General features: G+C 41.0%; 1 protein-coding gene across 2 annotated transcripts in view; it reads right to left on the bottom strand.

Annotated features, from left to right (window-relative positions):
• The window catches only part of PODXL2 (podocalyxin like 2), a 53,717-nt gene extending 46,170 nt beyond the window's left edge, over window positions 1-7,547 (bottom strand). For both annotated transcript variants that reach the window (XR_015741630.1, XM_087923773.1), the window contains exon 1: window positions 7,468-7,547. Coding sequence is in view for 1 of the 2 variants with exons in the window: in XM_087923773.1 (XP_087779899.1) it covers window positions 7,468-7,513 (46 nt within the window). In the remaining variant the exon portion in view is untranslated. The remainder of the gene's footprint in view (window positions 1-7,467) is intronic.
• Window positions 7,548-14,431: the final 6,884 nt, after the last annotated feature.

The following is a 14,431-nucleotide window of genomic DNA, read 5'->3' as shown; positions in this document are numbered from 1 at the left end:
TAGGTCCAATGAAGAAATAAGAACTGGAATGGGCTGGCCGTCCTTATGATTCAGGATAAAGGAACTGTTGTATTTTTAATTTTCAGTTCAAAGATTGAGCCTGGGTTTTTACATTACAGCATGCTAAAATATAATGTAATTTGCCTCTCTGGCGTAATGTATTTGTATAAAGCCAGACAACTGTAGTTTATTCCATGGCTAATAAAACCAGTGCTCAGTAAATCTGTCCTATCCTGTTTTGTGAACCTAGTCAAGACATAAACAGAAGGGGATGCGTTTAAGGAAGACTTTATAAATAGAAAGCCATCTGTGGAAGATTTCAGACTTCTACTTGTGCATTCCTATTAAAAAAAATATTAGGAAGTCTTCCTTTAAACATATAAGCACTTGTATAAGAATTTGAGCATAACTTGGACTTTGTGAATTCCTCATCTTTTTCTGCCCTCTTAGCATTTCCTGCCATTCAAAGAAAGTATCAATTTTGCCTTTTATTGGTATAGCCATCAGCTGCAGTTGCTTGCAGGCAATTTGAAAAGGACCACATTTCATTTATACAACACAACATCAACTGCTTTTAGTTGTTCTGTTTTTTTCTTCCTGTATATGAAAACACTTCATTTTTATAAGGTCTACTTAGCTTTATTAGAGGCCTCACTGCAATAGCCTAAGACCCAACAATCAGAGGTAAAGAATGATGGAAATTCTTTTCTATAAAGCCATCTTAGAAACTTCCCAGAGGCCATTTTCAGAGTCTGCCTTTAAACTCCCGTATAAAGAAAGTATGCAGCAAAATAGTTTCACCAGAAATAGTTGATCGTTTCATAGTCCCTGTAGTTTGAGCCTAGAAAGTGCATTTCATTTCATGTCCTCATTTATCTTTACAAGAGTTTACTGAGAATGGTACCTGTACTTTACAAACCTGGAACCACTAAGAGTACTGTATATAAAAGGTTATGATCCTTGAATTGACTTCAATGTGTGTCCAAAAACCTTTTCTTACAGTTCCATCACACTAACTTTATAGTCTGGAAGAGCCTTCCTCAAAATGGTATGGAACGGATATTAGATATGCGGTTGGTTTGAGCTCCAATCTTGGCAATTTAGTTGCAAACATTTTATCACCATTCGAGGAGACATCACCAGTGCATTTTGAGTTGTGCTCGTCTGTCTGAACATAGGTTTTTAAATACCTTTTTATAAGATGCAAATTAGTCTGTTGTTTGTTTGGATATTTCTGAGTCAGGGTCTGATCAGACTAATTTGCATCTCATAAAAAGCTATTTAAAGACCTGGGTTCTGACAGACGAGCATAACTCAAAACATTCTGACGATGTCTCCTTGAATGGTGATGAAACATTTGCAACCAAATTGCCAAGCTCAGAGCTCAAACCAACAGCCTAACTACCAACCCGAGCTACAAATATTCAAACACATTTCAGGTAGTAGATGTATTTGAAATTATCCATGCTGGCTAGGGATAAGAGGACCTGTCATCCAACTCAGTTAAAGGGATTAGATTTGGGACTGATCTGTTCTGACATCCTAGGAAAGTATATACTCTTCCATGATCATGACAAGAATCAGCCTCAAATGGTGGTGAACAGTGGAAGAAGCTACATAGGTCTAGCCCAGTGGTCACCAACCAGTGGGCCACGGCCCACTGATGGACCATGAGAAAATTTTGGTGGGCCGCAGAGAAATCTCACCCCCAGAGCACCCCACAAAGCAATTAATCCAGGCTGTGCAGAAACACAGGGCTGCTCAGCCCACATGGCCCGTGGGAACCCTCCCCGCCCACTCACTCCTTACCTGACAAACTTGTCTGCTAAGTTGCTATTTTTCCTTTTTCCGACCGTCATCTGTTCTGCTGTGCCAGGAGATTTAGATTAGCTAGGAAGCAGGAAATGGTTGGATTTCTTGCTTTCTAGCTAAACACAGCCGAACCTCCCTTAGGACTGAAGGTTTGCTTGCAAGCAAATTCAGTGCAGACTCACGGCAAGCAAATTTGAGAGACTGAGCTAGCCGATGGCAGATAGATAGATCACTGAATGATTCTGTGAGCAACTCAATCTGCCTGCTTTGCCTGATTTTGGGTAAAAGTTGCTCTTTTTTTAAATAAAAAAATTCAATATTTACATACATGGTGTGTTGTGAGTTAATTTTGTGAGTTTGCTTGCAAGCAAATATTATGTGACAGACTGACCTAGCGAATGGCAGATAGATTTCTGAATGAATCTGTGATTCTGTGAGCAACTCAGTCTGCCTGCCTGCTTTGCCTGATTTTGTGTAAAAGTTGCTCTATTTTTATAAAAAATTCAATATTTATATAAATATTTATAATATTTACATACAAGCCATGCCCAGCCAGTCACATGACCACCAAGCCACACCCACAAATTAGGCCACACCCACAGAACCAGTTAGTGGTCCCTGAGATCTAAAATTATGAGTTTGGTGGTCCTTGAGGTCCAAAAGGTTGGCGACCCCAGTCTAGCCCATCGAAGAGAAGGATGAGTGGGAGACATGATAACTATCTTCCAAATACTTGAGGGGCCATTACAAAGAAGAGGACATCAATTTATTCTCCAAAGCATTAGAAGGCAGGACAAGAAGTAATGGGTAGAAGCTAGTTAAAGAGAGATCCTACTTAAGAGTAAGGAGAAATTTTCTGAGAACGATTAATCAATGGAATAGCTGGCCTCCAGACATTTGTGGGTGCTCCATCTCCCATCAAAAATAGATTGGATAGCCATTTAACCAGGATGGTATAAGGTCTTCTGCCTTGAGCAGGGGATTGGACTAGAAGACCTCCAACGTCCTTGTGGCCCTATGATTCTATGTTCAAACAAAATGAGTCTCATAGAATTGTTGCCTGCAGGGCTGAATATCAGTTCTTGCAATCTATGGGTCTAATTCATACTTTCTGTCTATTTTTAAAAATCTAGACAGCATACTAAAAAGCAGAGACATCAACCTGCCAACGAAAGTGTGTATAGTCAAGACTATGGTTTTCCCAGTTGCAATGTATGGCTGGGAAAGTTGGACCATAAGGAAGGCTGAGGGCCAAAGAATTGAGGCCTTTGAACTATGGTGCTGGAGAAGACCCCTGCGAGTCCCTTGGACTGCAAGGCGATCAAACTGGTCAGTCCTAGAGGAGATCAACCCTGATTGCTCTTTGGAAGGCCAGATCGTGAAGATAAAACTCAAATACTTTGGCCACCTAATGAGAAGGAAGGACTCACCGGAGAAGAGCCTAATGCTGAGACAGATTGAGGGCAAAAGAAGAAGGGGACGGCAGAGAATAACCCTTACATTTCAAACTGCTGAAAGCTGACAAATGTTTCAACAAGTATTTTTGATAGACAGAGGTTTCATTCCATGCAAGAAGAATAGCACAAGACAGGCAAAATTTCAACTTTTCCACCATAAGAAACAAATATTTAAAACAAATACAGTGATTATGATTTCCTTTTCCCACCAAACAATAAAGCTTAAACCGTGGTGCTCTGTAGGTTTGGTTGTTTGCTTGCAGATGTTTCATTACCCAACTAGGTAACATCATCAGTTCTAGTGTGAGTGTACAGTTTATATACAATAGTTTGCCCTGTCAGTGTTGGTGTGGATGTGGATTTCTCCTTGGTAGTTTCTTGATTAGGATATAATTTTCTGTTTGATTATTTTTCTGGTATTACTCCCTGCTTATCTGGTTTTTGATTGGGGGAGAGGATATGTTCTGTTCTGTATTTTTTTAATGATATGTAAATGTGGTTTATCTTTGTGTGTCTATTTTTGGCTGATTCATCAGCCAAGCTTCCAGGAATTCCCTGGTGTTTTTGAATTTAGCTTGGTGTAGGATTTGGATTGAGCTTGGTCCAGCAACCAACACCCAGATAAGCAGGGATTAACACCAGACGGTCAAGCAGAAAATAATACCCAAATCAAGGAACTACCAAAAAGAAAAGTGGACTTCCAACACTACAGGCAGAACAAGCTATTGTATATTAACAGAGAGAAAATCCAGACTCATTAGCATTGATGATTTTACTTAGTTGGGTAATGAAACAACCAACTGTTAGCAAATGACCAAGCTCAGAGAGCACCAAGCCCTCCTCAATTCAATCCTAGGCTACAGATATTCTCTTCTATTACAGCATAAACTGGACTGTTGAGATGTCTCAAGCAAAGGCTTTTTTTAACCTTACAGACACAAGTAATAATGTGATCATAAACAGTAGTTTGTTTAAGAATAAATAAAGCACAATTAGATAAGGCGGCATAGCATGCTAATTTACAAACATTATGTGCTCTCATATCAGATAAGATTCCTAGCATCATAGACTTGAAAAAGGCCACTGGGCCAACCTGCTGCTCAAAGCATCAACCAAAGTAACAGGCATGCATGCCATAAGAAATGTATCTTGTTTTGAATCCCAAACAAAGAAGGGCAGCAAAGGTGGCTAAAAGGAGATAGGCCAGGGAAGTCATTGGAACAGGCTGCTCAATTGGATATGCATACTTGAGTTCAATGGCACACAGAGGAGCTTACAAATCTTTCCCCTGATCATTCTCAGTGTCTTCCTTTCTGTCTACTTAACCAGCATAATTGCCACTGACCTTGACTTTTTCCTGTTTTTCACTATCCTGAAAATGTCTTTCTGGAATACATGTGTTTTGGGTCCATGCTCAGACCAAAGGCACTTATTTCAAGTCTGTGCCCACAGCATGAGGATTCTGATCCAAATGTAGACCACCTCCAACCAGCTCTTCCATGACCAGAATGTTTTGCTTATGCATGCAAATTAAGGTATACATAGACATCTGGACATATATTATGAAACAGAGTTTACCATTTATCTGGGAAATTAGTTCCACTAGCAAATTGTTAAAACTTTTTTTAAAACCCAAACCTTCCCTCCCAAACATTCAGCTGGAATTTGGCATTCAGTATCTGAAATCCATTATTAGGAGTCTTTTATTCTAGAGGTCAACATACTTTGATTTTTCCCCCATGTGACGTCCATTCATATATTTGAAGAATACTATCATATCCCTTTAGTCAATCTTTTACAATCTTTTTACAAGCCTAAATGCACCCAGCTCCTTCAAAATAAGACGTGATCTCCCAGTGAACTACGCTGCCTTTCATTGAACGTGTTCTAATTTCTCTGACTCCTTGAAGTATGGTGTCCAAAAGTGGATACACTACTAGATATGAAGTGTGATCAAGCTAGAATCAAGTGGAATACTTACTTCCCATTACTAGAAATCAATACTTTTGTTGTTGCAGTCTAAAATTGCATTTTGCTGTTTGCAGCCAAATCAAATTGCTAGCTCCTACTGTGTTCTCTTTGCAATTAACTTTTTCAGAAATATCACTACTAAACCATACAGTACTTGGGTAGCCAATATTTGTGTATTTGATCTTTGTTTCCCAGTAAAGAACTTCTCACTTGTCTCTGTTAAATCCCACTGAGTTTTATCTTAGTCTTCTAGGATAATAGCTAATCCAACTAGCTTTGTGCCATCTGTCCATTGGACAAATTTTCTAGTCACCTTTCATCTAAATCAATAATAAACATGAAGCTGAAGACCCAAGAAAATTCATTGTGATCTTACTTTGTATCAGTTTGATGAGGAGACACTGATATCTGCAATGGCAAAACCATTTGTGAAAATTGCAGGAACTTGTTCAAGCAGTCACGAGGAGTCAATACTGACTTGGTGTGTGTGTATGTGTGTGTGTGTGTATCCATTTAATATTCATTTAATTGCTATGCCACCCACCCCACATTTAGTTAGCTTATCAATTTATACATCATGGAATGTTTCAAGCAGCTGAAATACACCAAGAGGCATACCTACAATCTTTTAAGTTATTTGACCAAGAGATTAGACGAAGCTACCCTGTCAGTATTTGTTTTTGATAAATCTACACTGAGTTTTGGTAACAATTGCAAAATATTCAAAGTGTTACCAAAGTGTTTTACAATCTGCTTTAGATTCTCCCCAGACGTTGATGTTTCACCAATTTGTAGTCTGCTCCATCTGCTTTTCCCTCTTTCTCCTCTTCTACCAGCTATCTAGGATACATGAATGAAACCGAAGAAGTCTTTTTTTAAAATCATTTTTACTTTTCTTTGCATTTCTCAGCTCATTCTGAGCATGTTTCTTGATGCCAGCTCTACAGTTTCAATCTACTTACTCCTGTTCTTTTCTTTTCTGACCTCTCCTCTTTTCATTTTTCAATTTTCACAAAGCTTTTTGGTAGCCCCACTGGCTTCTGTTGCCTCCATTTTCCCCTCACTGAAATTAAGTATTTGTAAGTGTGCTTTTAGTATATCTTTTAAGAACACCCCCATCTTCAGCTCCTTTCACCCCAGGTTCTCCTGCTTAGATCTTATTCTTAACTGTTCAGAGTTTATTCAAATCTGGCTAATTTTAAGCCCAGGATGCACACTTGGTTATCTAAACTATTCTGTTACTTCTACTTATTCAGTTACATCTTCCCTATTTATTGGCATCAATGCCATAAAAATCGACGTGGATGTCACTTTTACTGAAACTTTTGCCCAATGCTCTGTGTGAACCTATATGTAATTTAGAAACCCTGCTTTCCATCTTAGCATGTTGTGCAAACCTAGCCACTATGGTGAAACAAGCCACAACTTAGCATAATGTATTGAAAGAAGCTTTTAAAGTCTATGTCATGGTCGTGTTCGCACGACATTGCTTTTCCAATGATTTATTCAGGAAGGTTAGCTTTCTGGATTTGGTTGAGACACTGAACCCTAATCCAATCATATTGGGCATAAAACATGTTAGGGTACAGTGTGGTTGGCTTCTTTTAGGATTTTATGTCTCCTGAATAGAATAAAGAAGAGGGGTTTTGGGGGTGGGTGGGGGGGAGAACAGCAGCGTCTAACTGAGGCAGCCAGGAGGAAAGTAACTTCTTACAATCCTGAGGTGACGTCCTAGAGAAACAACCTTCAGGGAAAGAAATGCCCTTTTTGCCCGGCCAAAAGGAAGACGTGCTTCCTCCTGGTGGGCTCTTCTTTCTCCCACCTCCCTCCTGACAAGAAAGCCTCAGGACCCCATTCGGGCTCCCACCACAAGGCGAACCGATCGGCCCCTCTTGTTCGCGCCTTAAAGGAGCCCAACGCGGCGAGCGAGCAAAGAGCGGCGGCGGCAGTAACAGCAGCAGCTAAAACCGGCCCAACTCCCGCAGGGGGCGGCTGGAGAACCCTCCCACCTTGACTCTATAGGCGGCGGCAGGCAAGCAGGCAGCCCGGAGCCCCGTTCCCAGCTCCGCGCCGCCTGCGTCTTTGTCCAGGACGCGTTGGGCTCCGAGCTCTCTTTTTCCTCCTCCTCCTCCTCCTCCACCACCTCCCGGATCGAGGCTGCAAACACCCCACGCCCCGTTGTTTTTTTTTTTTTTAGGAAGGAAACCCGGAAAGAAGAAAGGCTCACCCCAGGCCAGAAGCAGCCGCAGCGCCCGACGCCTCACAGGATTCATGATGCTTCCACGCCGCCGCCGCCGCCGCCTTGCTCCCTTCCTCCTCCTCCTCTCCTCCTCCTCCTTCAGTCGGACGTAGCTTCTGCTGCAGCAGCTGCCCACGGGGCTCGGCCCCTTCTCGTTCCTGAAGAGCCCGCTCTCTCCTGCCGCTGCAGCAGCTCGGGCTCACACGGCATCGCCCCCGCGACCCCCCCCCTCCCTGATGACTCGCAACTTTGCCTGCAAACCTCTCTAGGTCCTCCCTCCCTCCCTCTCTCTAGGGGAGCTTCAGGCGGGAGGGTGTGGGCGTGGGTGAAGAAAAAAACAAAAAAAAAACCCCAAAAATAAAATCGGAGGGCTTTTACGTTTGCCCGATCAATACACGAACTGCTGTGGTCCAAGGCCAGCCAGTAAATGCAGCATCCACATAGCAAACGTGCATATAATATACAGGCTGCTGGCTTTGCTGGCCGGTCAAACCCCTGGCGAAGCCATCGCGCGCATCTCTCTCTCTCTCTCTCTTTTTCTTTTACTTTCCCGGATTTAAAAAGAGATGCGAGAAGCGGAGAAATCAAGAAGGATGAAGGAAGGGAAGAAGGGCTCTGCGCGGCCAGCTGCAGCGGCTCGGCTCGGCTCCTGCAAGCGACTCAAACGCCTTGCCTCTCCACGCCCCCTCTTGGATCGGTGTGGCCGCTGCTGTGGGTCTCCCAGGTTTCCAAGATGCTGAAGTATGAAATCGTGTGCATTGCGCAGTGGGCTGCATTCTGCCCCTTCCCGGCTTCAGTTTTCACCCGGGTCCTAGAGGGAGATGGTGCCGCGGATTCCGTCTAATTATTCGTTGGGCAACTTAACGGGAACGACGAAGCCAGACGGGAAATTTGGGCTTTGCCTGAGCGGAACCCACGAAGGCCGAGATCCAGTGATGGTTGTAAACAAGCGCTACTTTGTCTGGCCGGGTGTAGGACTCGTTTTCCATTCAGGGGATTCTCTGAAGTATGCCGTTCTTTCATCCGCAGCTGGGGAAACTCTTCTGAATATTTGCCTAAATGCAAAACTCTCCCAGTGTCACTGCAGACACAGCAAGGAGTTTTACTCTGAACGCATTTCAAGAAGTTTACCATAATCTAATTTTCTTAAGAATGCAATATTGTGTATTGGGGTGAGGGTGGGAAGCTGAAATTGCATTGATGCATTCAGATCACTATATATATATACTCTGAAAAGCACAGAGCCGGAGACAGAAGCCTGAAGATGATGAATGAGACTTCATTCAAACGTTGCCTAGATACTTCGAATCTTACGCGTCACATATAAATACCAGAGAACCTCAGAAAACTATATATATATATATATATATATATATTCAGTATTCACTTATTGTTATTTCCACGTCATTAGTTGTGCTTTTAAAGTTGTAGCAGCGTTTCAGCAGAATCTCATCTGCCATCATCAGGCTTCTGTCTGCCCAGATGAGATTCTGCCGAAATGTTGCTACAACTTTAAAAGCACAACTACAATGACGTGGGAAAATACCGAACAAAGCTGAATGCCATACATATATACATACATACATACATACATACATACATACAATTAATTCAGCTTTGTTCAGGTATTTTCCCATGTCATTATAGTTGTGCTTTTAAAGAACAAAGCTGAATACCATACATGTAAGTACCCGCAAAAACTTAAGAATATGTATGTATGTATAGTATGTATGTATGTATGTATGTATGTATATATATATATATATATATATATATATATATATATATATATATATATATATATATATGTATTTATGTTGTTTGGGTCTTTTCCTGTGTAAGATTGCACTGGCACGTAGCTGAAAGCATCAGCCTGAGGATGGCGAATGAGACCTCACTGAAATGTCGTCAAGATACTCTTAATCTTACACGGAAAAGACCACACCTAGACCTACATACCTGTACCCATGAAAATCTATGAATATATATATATATGGCATTCAGACTTTGTTCGTTTTTCCCATGTCATTATAGTTGTGCTTTTAAAGAACAAAGCTGAATACCAAACACACACACACACACACACACACACACACACACACATATATACACATACATACATACACGTATATGAATGATAAGTATAATATATATTAATATATAAGATAAGGCATAATATCGTAAGAAATTTAAAGATAATCTTTATTGCCTCAATCTCATAAAAGATTCAGATTACAAAGAAAGCCTGCAGAATATCGGTCTTAAATATGTACAACAAAACAAATGTTGAATACAGAATCCCTGTTAAAACATATGCTTAACTGAAACTGGTTCTTGGGTGTGTTCCCTTAAAAATCCAATAAAATAATTCTGAACCTGTTAAAAGTTTCTGTCTTCTAATCATTTCTACTTTACTCCAGCAAATTCTCTCCAAGGCATTTGCTTCCTTTGTGCATCTTACCTCCAAAATTATTCAGTCTCCTAAATCTGCTGAAGAGGGAAGATCTGGTGTGATCCTTTTGTATGTAACCCAGAGCCATACCGTTTTCAGAGTTCCTGTAGATTCACCAACAGAGTTTTGCAGCTTGCATTTTGCAAATGTCTGGCATGGAGGCGAGAGATTGTACAGTAAGTGTCAGAGCTTGAGGCCTACTATTCACAAAGATAATTTTGAAGAAAGAGGAATTAAAGTAACCAGGAGACCAAAATAAACCAGGGGAAATGTCAGCAGAGAGAAGTAGCTGAAGTCTTTGGAGACATATCAGCTAATTAAAGTGAACTTGAGCCCCAATGGATAATTCTAGGAGTATTTCACATTAAAATAACTCTAGCTAGGTCTTGGGTGTATTAAAATCACATTATCACTTAACATTGGTGCGAATTGTTTTATGAATTAATTCATAATTTCAACATAATCATTTGATACAACCTGTCATGGACATGCCTTTTCAGATAATCGAATGTTTTGCATTAAAAATAGCATGTCTGGATTAGACCTAGCAATAGCTTTTCCTTAATGGAAAACAATGTCATTTGTACAAGATCCTAGAATTCCAGATGAGGCAAAATGTTGATCATCTGTACCCATTGCAATCTTCCATGCATTCCCCCATATTGTTCCTCACTTGCTAATCTCCAGATATGCTAATATTACAACTCCCTCAACTCTCTGAAGAATGGCTTATAACCAAAGTCTCCCTCTTTTCCCACAAAATTAGGTACTTGGGTACTTGGGCTATATCAGAGGCATCCAGGGAGATTAAAAAGTACTAATAAAAATGGTGGTAATTCCTGTGCAATGAAAGCTGCCGTCTTGTTTCTTTCAAGCACCATCCCACCCTAGACACCTATGGGCTGCACAGTGCTTTATGTTTGAAAGGGGAAAGATAATCTGGAGGTCAGGTAGCGCTGCTGGCATTTTTTCCTAAGCTCACGTGCAACCGCATGAAAAGTCTTATTTGACATCAGGATGCATTAACAGAAACCGTACATTGATGAAGGTTCTCAGTTATCCAGGCAAAGTTATCTGAAGGTTGAGTCATGGCAACTGGACTAATTTTTGCTTCTTACTTTGAGACTTTTGACTGTTCACCCAAGCAGCTTCATTGTCAGTCAGAGCAAGTATTGTAATGCATTTTGGGGAGGAAACCTCTGAGGGTGGCACAGGAAGAGTTGGTACATTTCAATGATTCTCTGCCTAACTAACTTGCTCCGTATAATCAACTTCATGCGCTATATCAGTGGTCCCGAACAGTTCTGGTACCAGGAACCAGTTTTGGAAGAAAAATTGTCTTTCACAGACCGGGAGAGGGGTGGATAGTTTTGCACACAATCTAGATCCTGTGCATGCACAGATGAAGCTTCACTTGCTGGTACCAGGAACCAGTTTTGGAAGAAAAATTGTCTTTCACAGACCGGGAGAGGGGTGGATAGTTTTGCACACAATCTAGATCCTGTGCATGCACAGATGAAGCTTCACTTGCTTGTCCGCCGCTTGTGTGGCCTGATTCCTAACAGGCAGTAGACCAGTAGTGGGATCCTACCTTAGTTGCTACTGGTTCGGTGATTGTGTGTGCATGTGCATGCATGCGCCCCTTATACATGTGCACCTAATAAGTGTGCACCCAACGTACTCGCACTTAATGCATGCATACCTAACAAGCCAATCAGCTAAGAGGATGAAGAAATGAAAAGCTAGGAGCGACCCTCCCACCCTTCCATGCACTTTTCAGTCTTTTATCCTCTCAGCTGATTCAGCTGATCGAAGGTTTTTTTAAAACTAGGTTGTAGTGATTTTTACTACCGGTTCATGTGAACCAGGCCAAACCGGTAGCATACCACCTCTGCTGTAGACTGATCTTGGTTCCCAGGGATTGGGGAACCTTGCCCTATATGTCCTACTTGTCTTCACAGTTTCTTCTCTTCAGTGCACTTAATCTGGAGCTCCCAGGTTCTCTAGTTGTCCTTCTTAGCTTTTAAAATCATCACTTTTCCTTCCTATATGTTTCTATCCTAAACAAACTAAACTGGCATGCTGTCATTTTGATCTTGCAATCTAGCTTTCGCCCTTTTGGTGCCCTCCAGATGTTTTGTGTTATAGCTTCCATCAGTTTCTGTCCTAGAATCTCTTAGTCCAGAATATCTCGAGGACACTAAATTGCCCACTCTAAACAGTTTATGAGGCTTTTTTCCCTAGAGAGATTGCAAAATTGATGGTTCTCTTATTGATAGCCCATCTAGAATTGCTCCTGCTGACCGAGACTTCTGGTATTTGCAGTTCAGTAATACTTGGAGAGCCCCCAGGCTCCCCATCTTTGCCCCACAGCCTATTCCTTTATATTTCTACATGAATAAGACTGACTGCAAGAGCAGATATCAATTGCATGCAGGGCAATGCTGACCTTGTGTGGTATAGCAGCTCCTTTGAGCCTCAGCCAAAATGCTTTCTATCAGCTTCTTTTCATTCAAGGCTCTCCAAATGACTGAACAAAAGAAGCACGAATCTAACGAACGTATTAATGATTGCTGGGGCCAGCTGCATTGGCAGGGAACAGAATTCTCAATGGGTATCCTCAAATTATTCAAATGAGAAAAAGCCATAAAGGAGAGGATGTGTATGTTTGGAGATACGTGCTTTCCTAGGAAGTGTATAGTAAACAGGAACAGGAATACAGGAAACGATCTTAAATTAAGTAGGCACTATTTCAGCATAATTTGTACTGCTAGATAATTTCTATAGGATATAGGCAGTATAAATGGATAGGTTGGAATGAAGCAAGAGGGTAAAAGTAACTGGGCCATTATGAAATCCAAGACTGAATGAGAATGGTAGCCATCTGGTAAATTTAGCTTTCCATTTATCAGATAACAAGCCTAGCATTGCCTATAAGACAGTTACATTTTGTATCACAGCTATTAAAGCATGCAAATGATTTGCCACAGAACTAGGTTAGGGTAACAAAGAACAGCTATTAAATCCAGGGTGAATTATGTTGTAAGTCACGCCATTAGCATTTTACATATGATTTTAAGTGCTGTATTATTATTCTGCTATTTTGTTCTCCAATTCTCTCTACTATTCATTGTTTGAGTAACTGATTTTACCCACTTAACTTTAGATATATGTATTAAGCATAGTTCTATTCATACATAGCATGAAAACGTACATCTAAAAAGAAGACTGATGCTATTGTTTATTATGAAAGCTTGAGAGAATTAGTAACAAATGCAAAGCGAATGAGAAGTTTGGCAAATGGTACAGATGATTTCTTGGTAGTGGTTATGTGTAACCTGGAATAAAATGGACAGGGAAGAAAAAGAAAAATGGAAGCAAAAATGAAAGCATTAATGTTGGAATTGAACATGCCAGTAGAGTTTTTGTTGCCCACAAACCTACTAAAAAGGGTACAAAGAATCTTTTGTTAACTAAAATAGCAATAGCAATAGCACTTAGACTTACAGACCACTTCACAGTGCTTTTACAGCCCTATCTAAGTGGTTTACAGAGTCAGCCTATTGCCCCCAACAATCTGGGTTCTTATTTTACTGACCTCCCAAGGATGGAAGGCTAAGTCAAACTTGAGCCTGGTGAGATTCAATCTGCCAAATTGCAGGCATCCAGCAGTCAGAAGAAATAACCTGCAGTACTGCACTCTAGCCACTGCAGCACCACAGCTCATACCCTACAAGCAAGAATAGGCAACATGTGCAGAAACAAGACAGCAACCTACACTACGTAAGGCAGACAAGATACCAGTTATACCAAAGAAACAAGGGGGGAAAATCCTTCAATAAAGGACCAGGAAATAACTAGCAGCCACCCATGCCCTCAAAGTGAGCCCCACATTTGACTAGAATAGCATAGAAATAACCAACCAAGCAAACAACAGAACAGCCAGAGAATTCCTGGAATTCCTCAAATAGCACTCACTCAAATAATCCATCAACAAAACAATAGAACTAGATACCATTTACCACCCAATCAAGTGTAAAATCCAAACTATTCACAACAGATTGACAAGGTGGACCAAACTGAACAGAATTAATATCATGTCCTGCTAATAATGGGTTCTTCATCAAATCACCAGCCACCATGCCCACAAAATTCAAACCCACCCAGATTATAAATACAGCTGGGAAATCTTGACTTCTGGATTCCTGCATGAATGAAGTTTTGATGAATACTACAACAAAGTATGTGCAGCACTTGAGATTCAGCACAGGGTGACAAAATGAAAGAAATATGAAGAAAATATACTTTTAGGGGAACATTGCAGCTGCTATTTTGTTTTGGACTACAATTCAAAGTGCTGGCTCTGACCTACAAGCCATATGTGGAACTTTTCATTGGAGTTTAATTTGTCCCTAACTCTGTTGGCCTTTGAGATGAGGCTGGAAAAAGGTTTTCCAGAAAGCTGTTGGGGCTTGACACCATATACAGTGCTATGGTGGG

The sequence above is a fragment of the Pseudonaja textilis genome, chromosome 2, assembly GCF_049901715.1.
Source record: "Pseudonaja textilis isolate UNSWEBS1 chromosome 2, rPseTex1.2, whole genome shotgun sequence".
Lineage (NCBI taxonomy): Eukaryota > Metazoa > Chordata > Lepidosauria > Squamata > Elapidae > Pseudonaja > Pseudonaja textilis.
The sequence above is the reverse complement of the archived record's forward strand: the minus strand, read 5'-3'. Positions and strand labels throughout refer to the sequence as shown.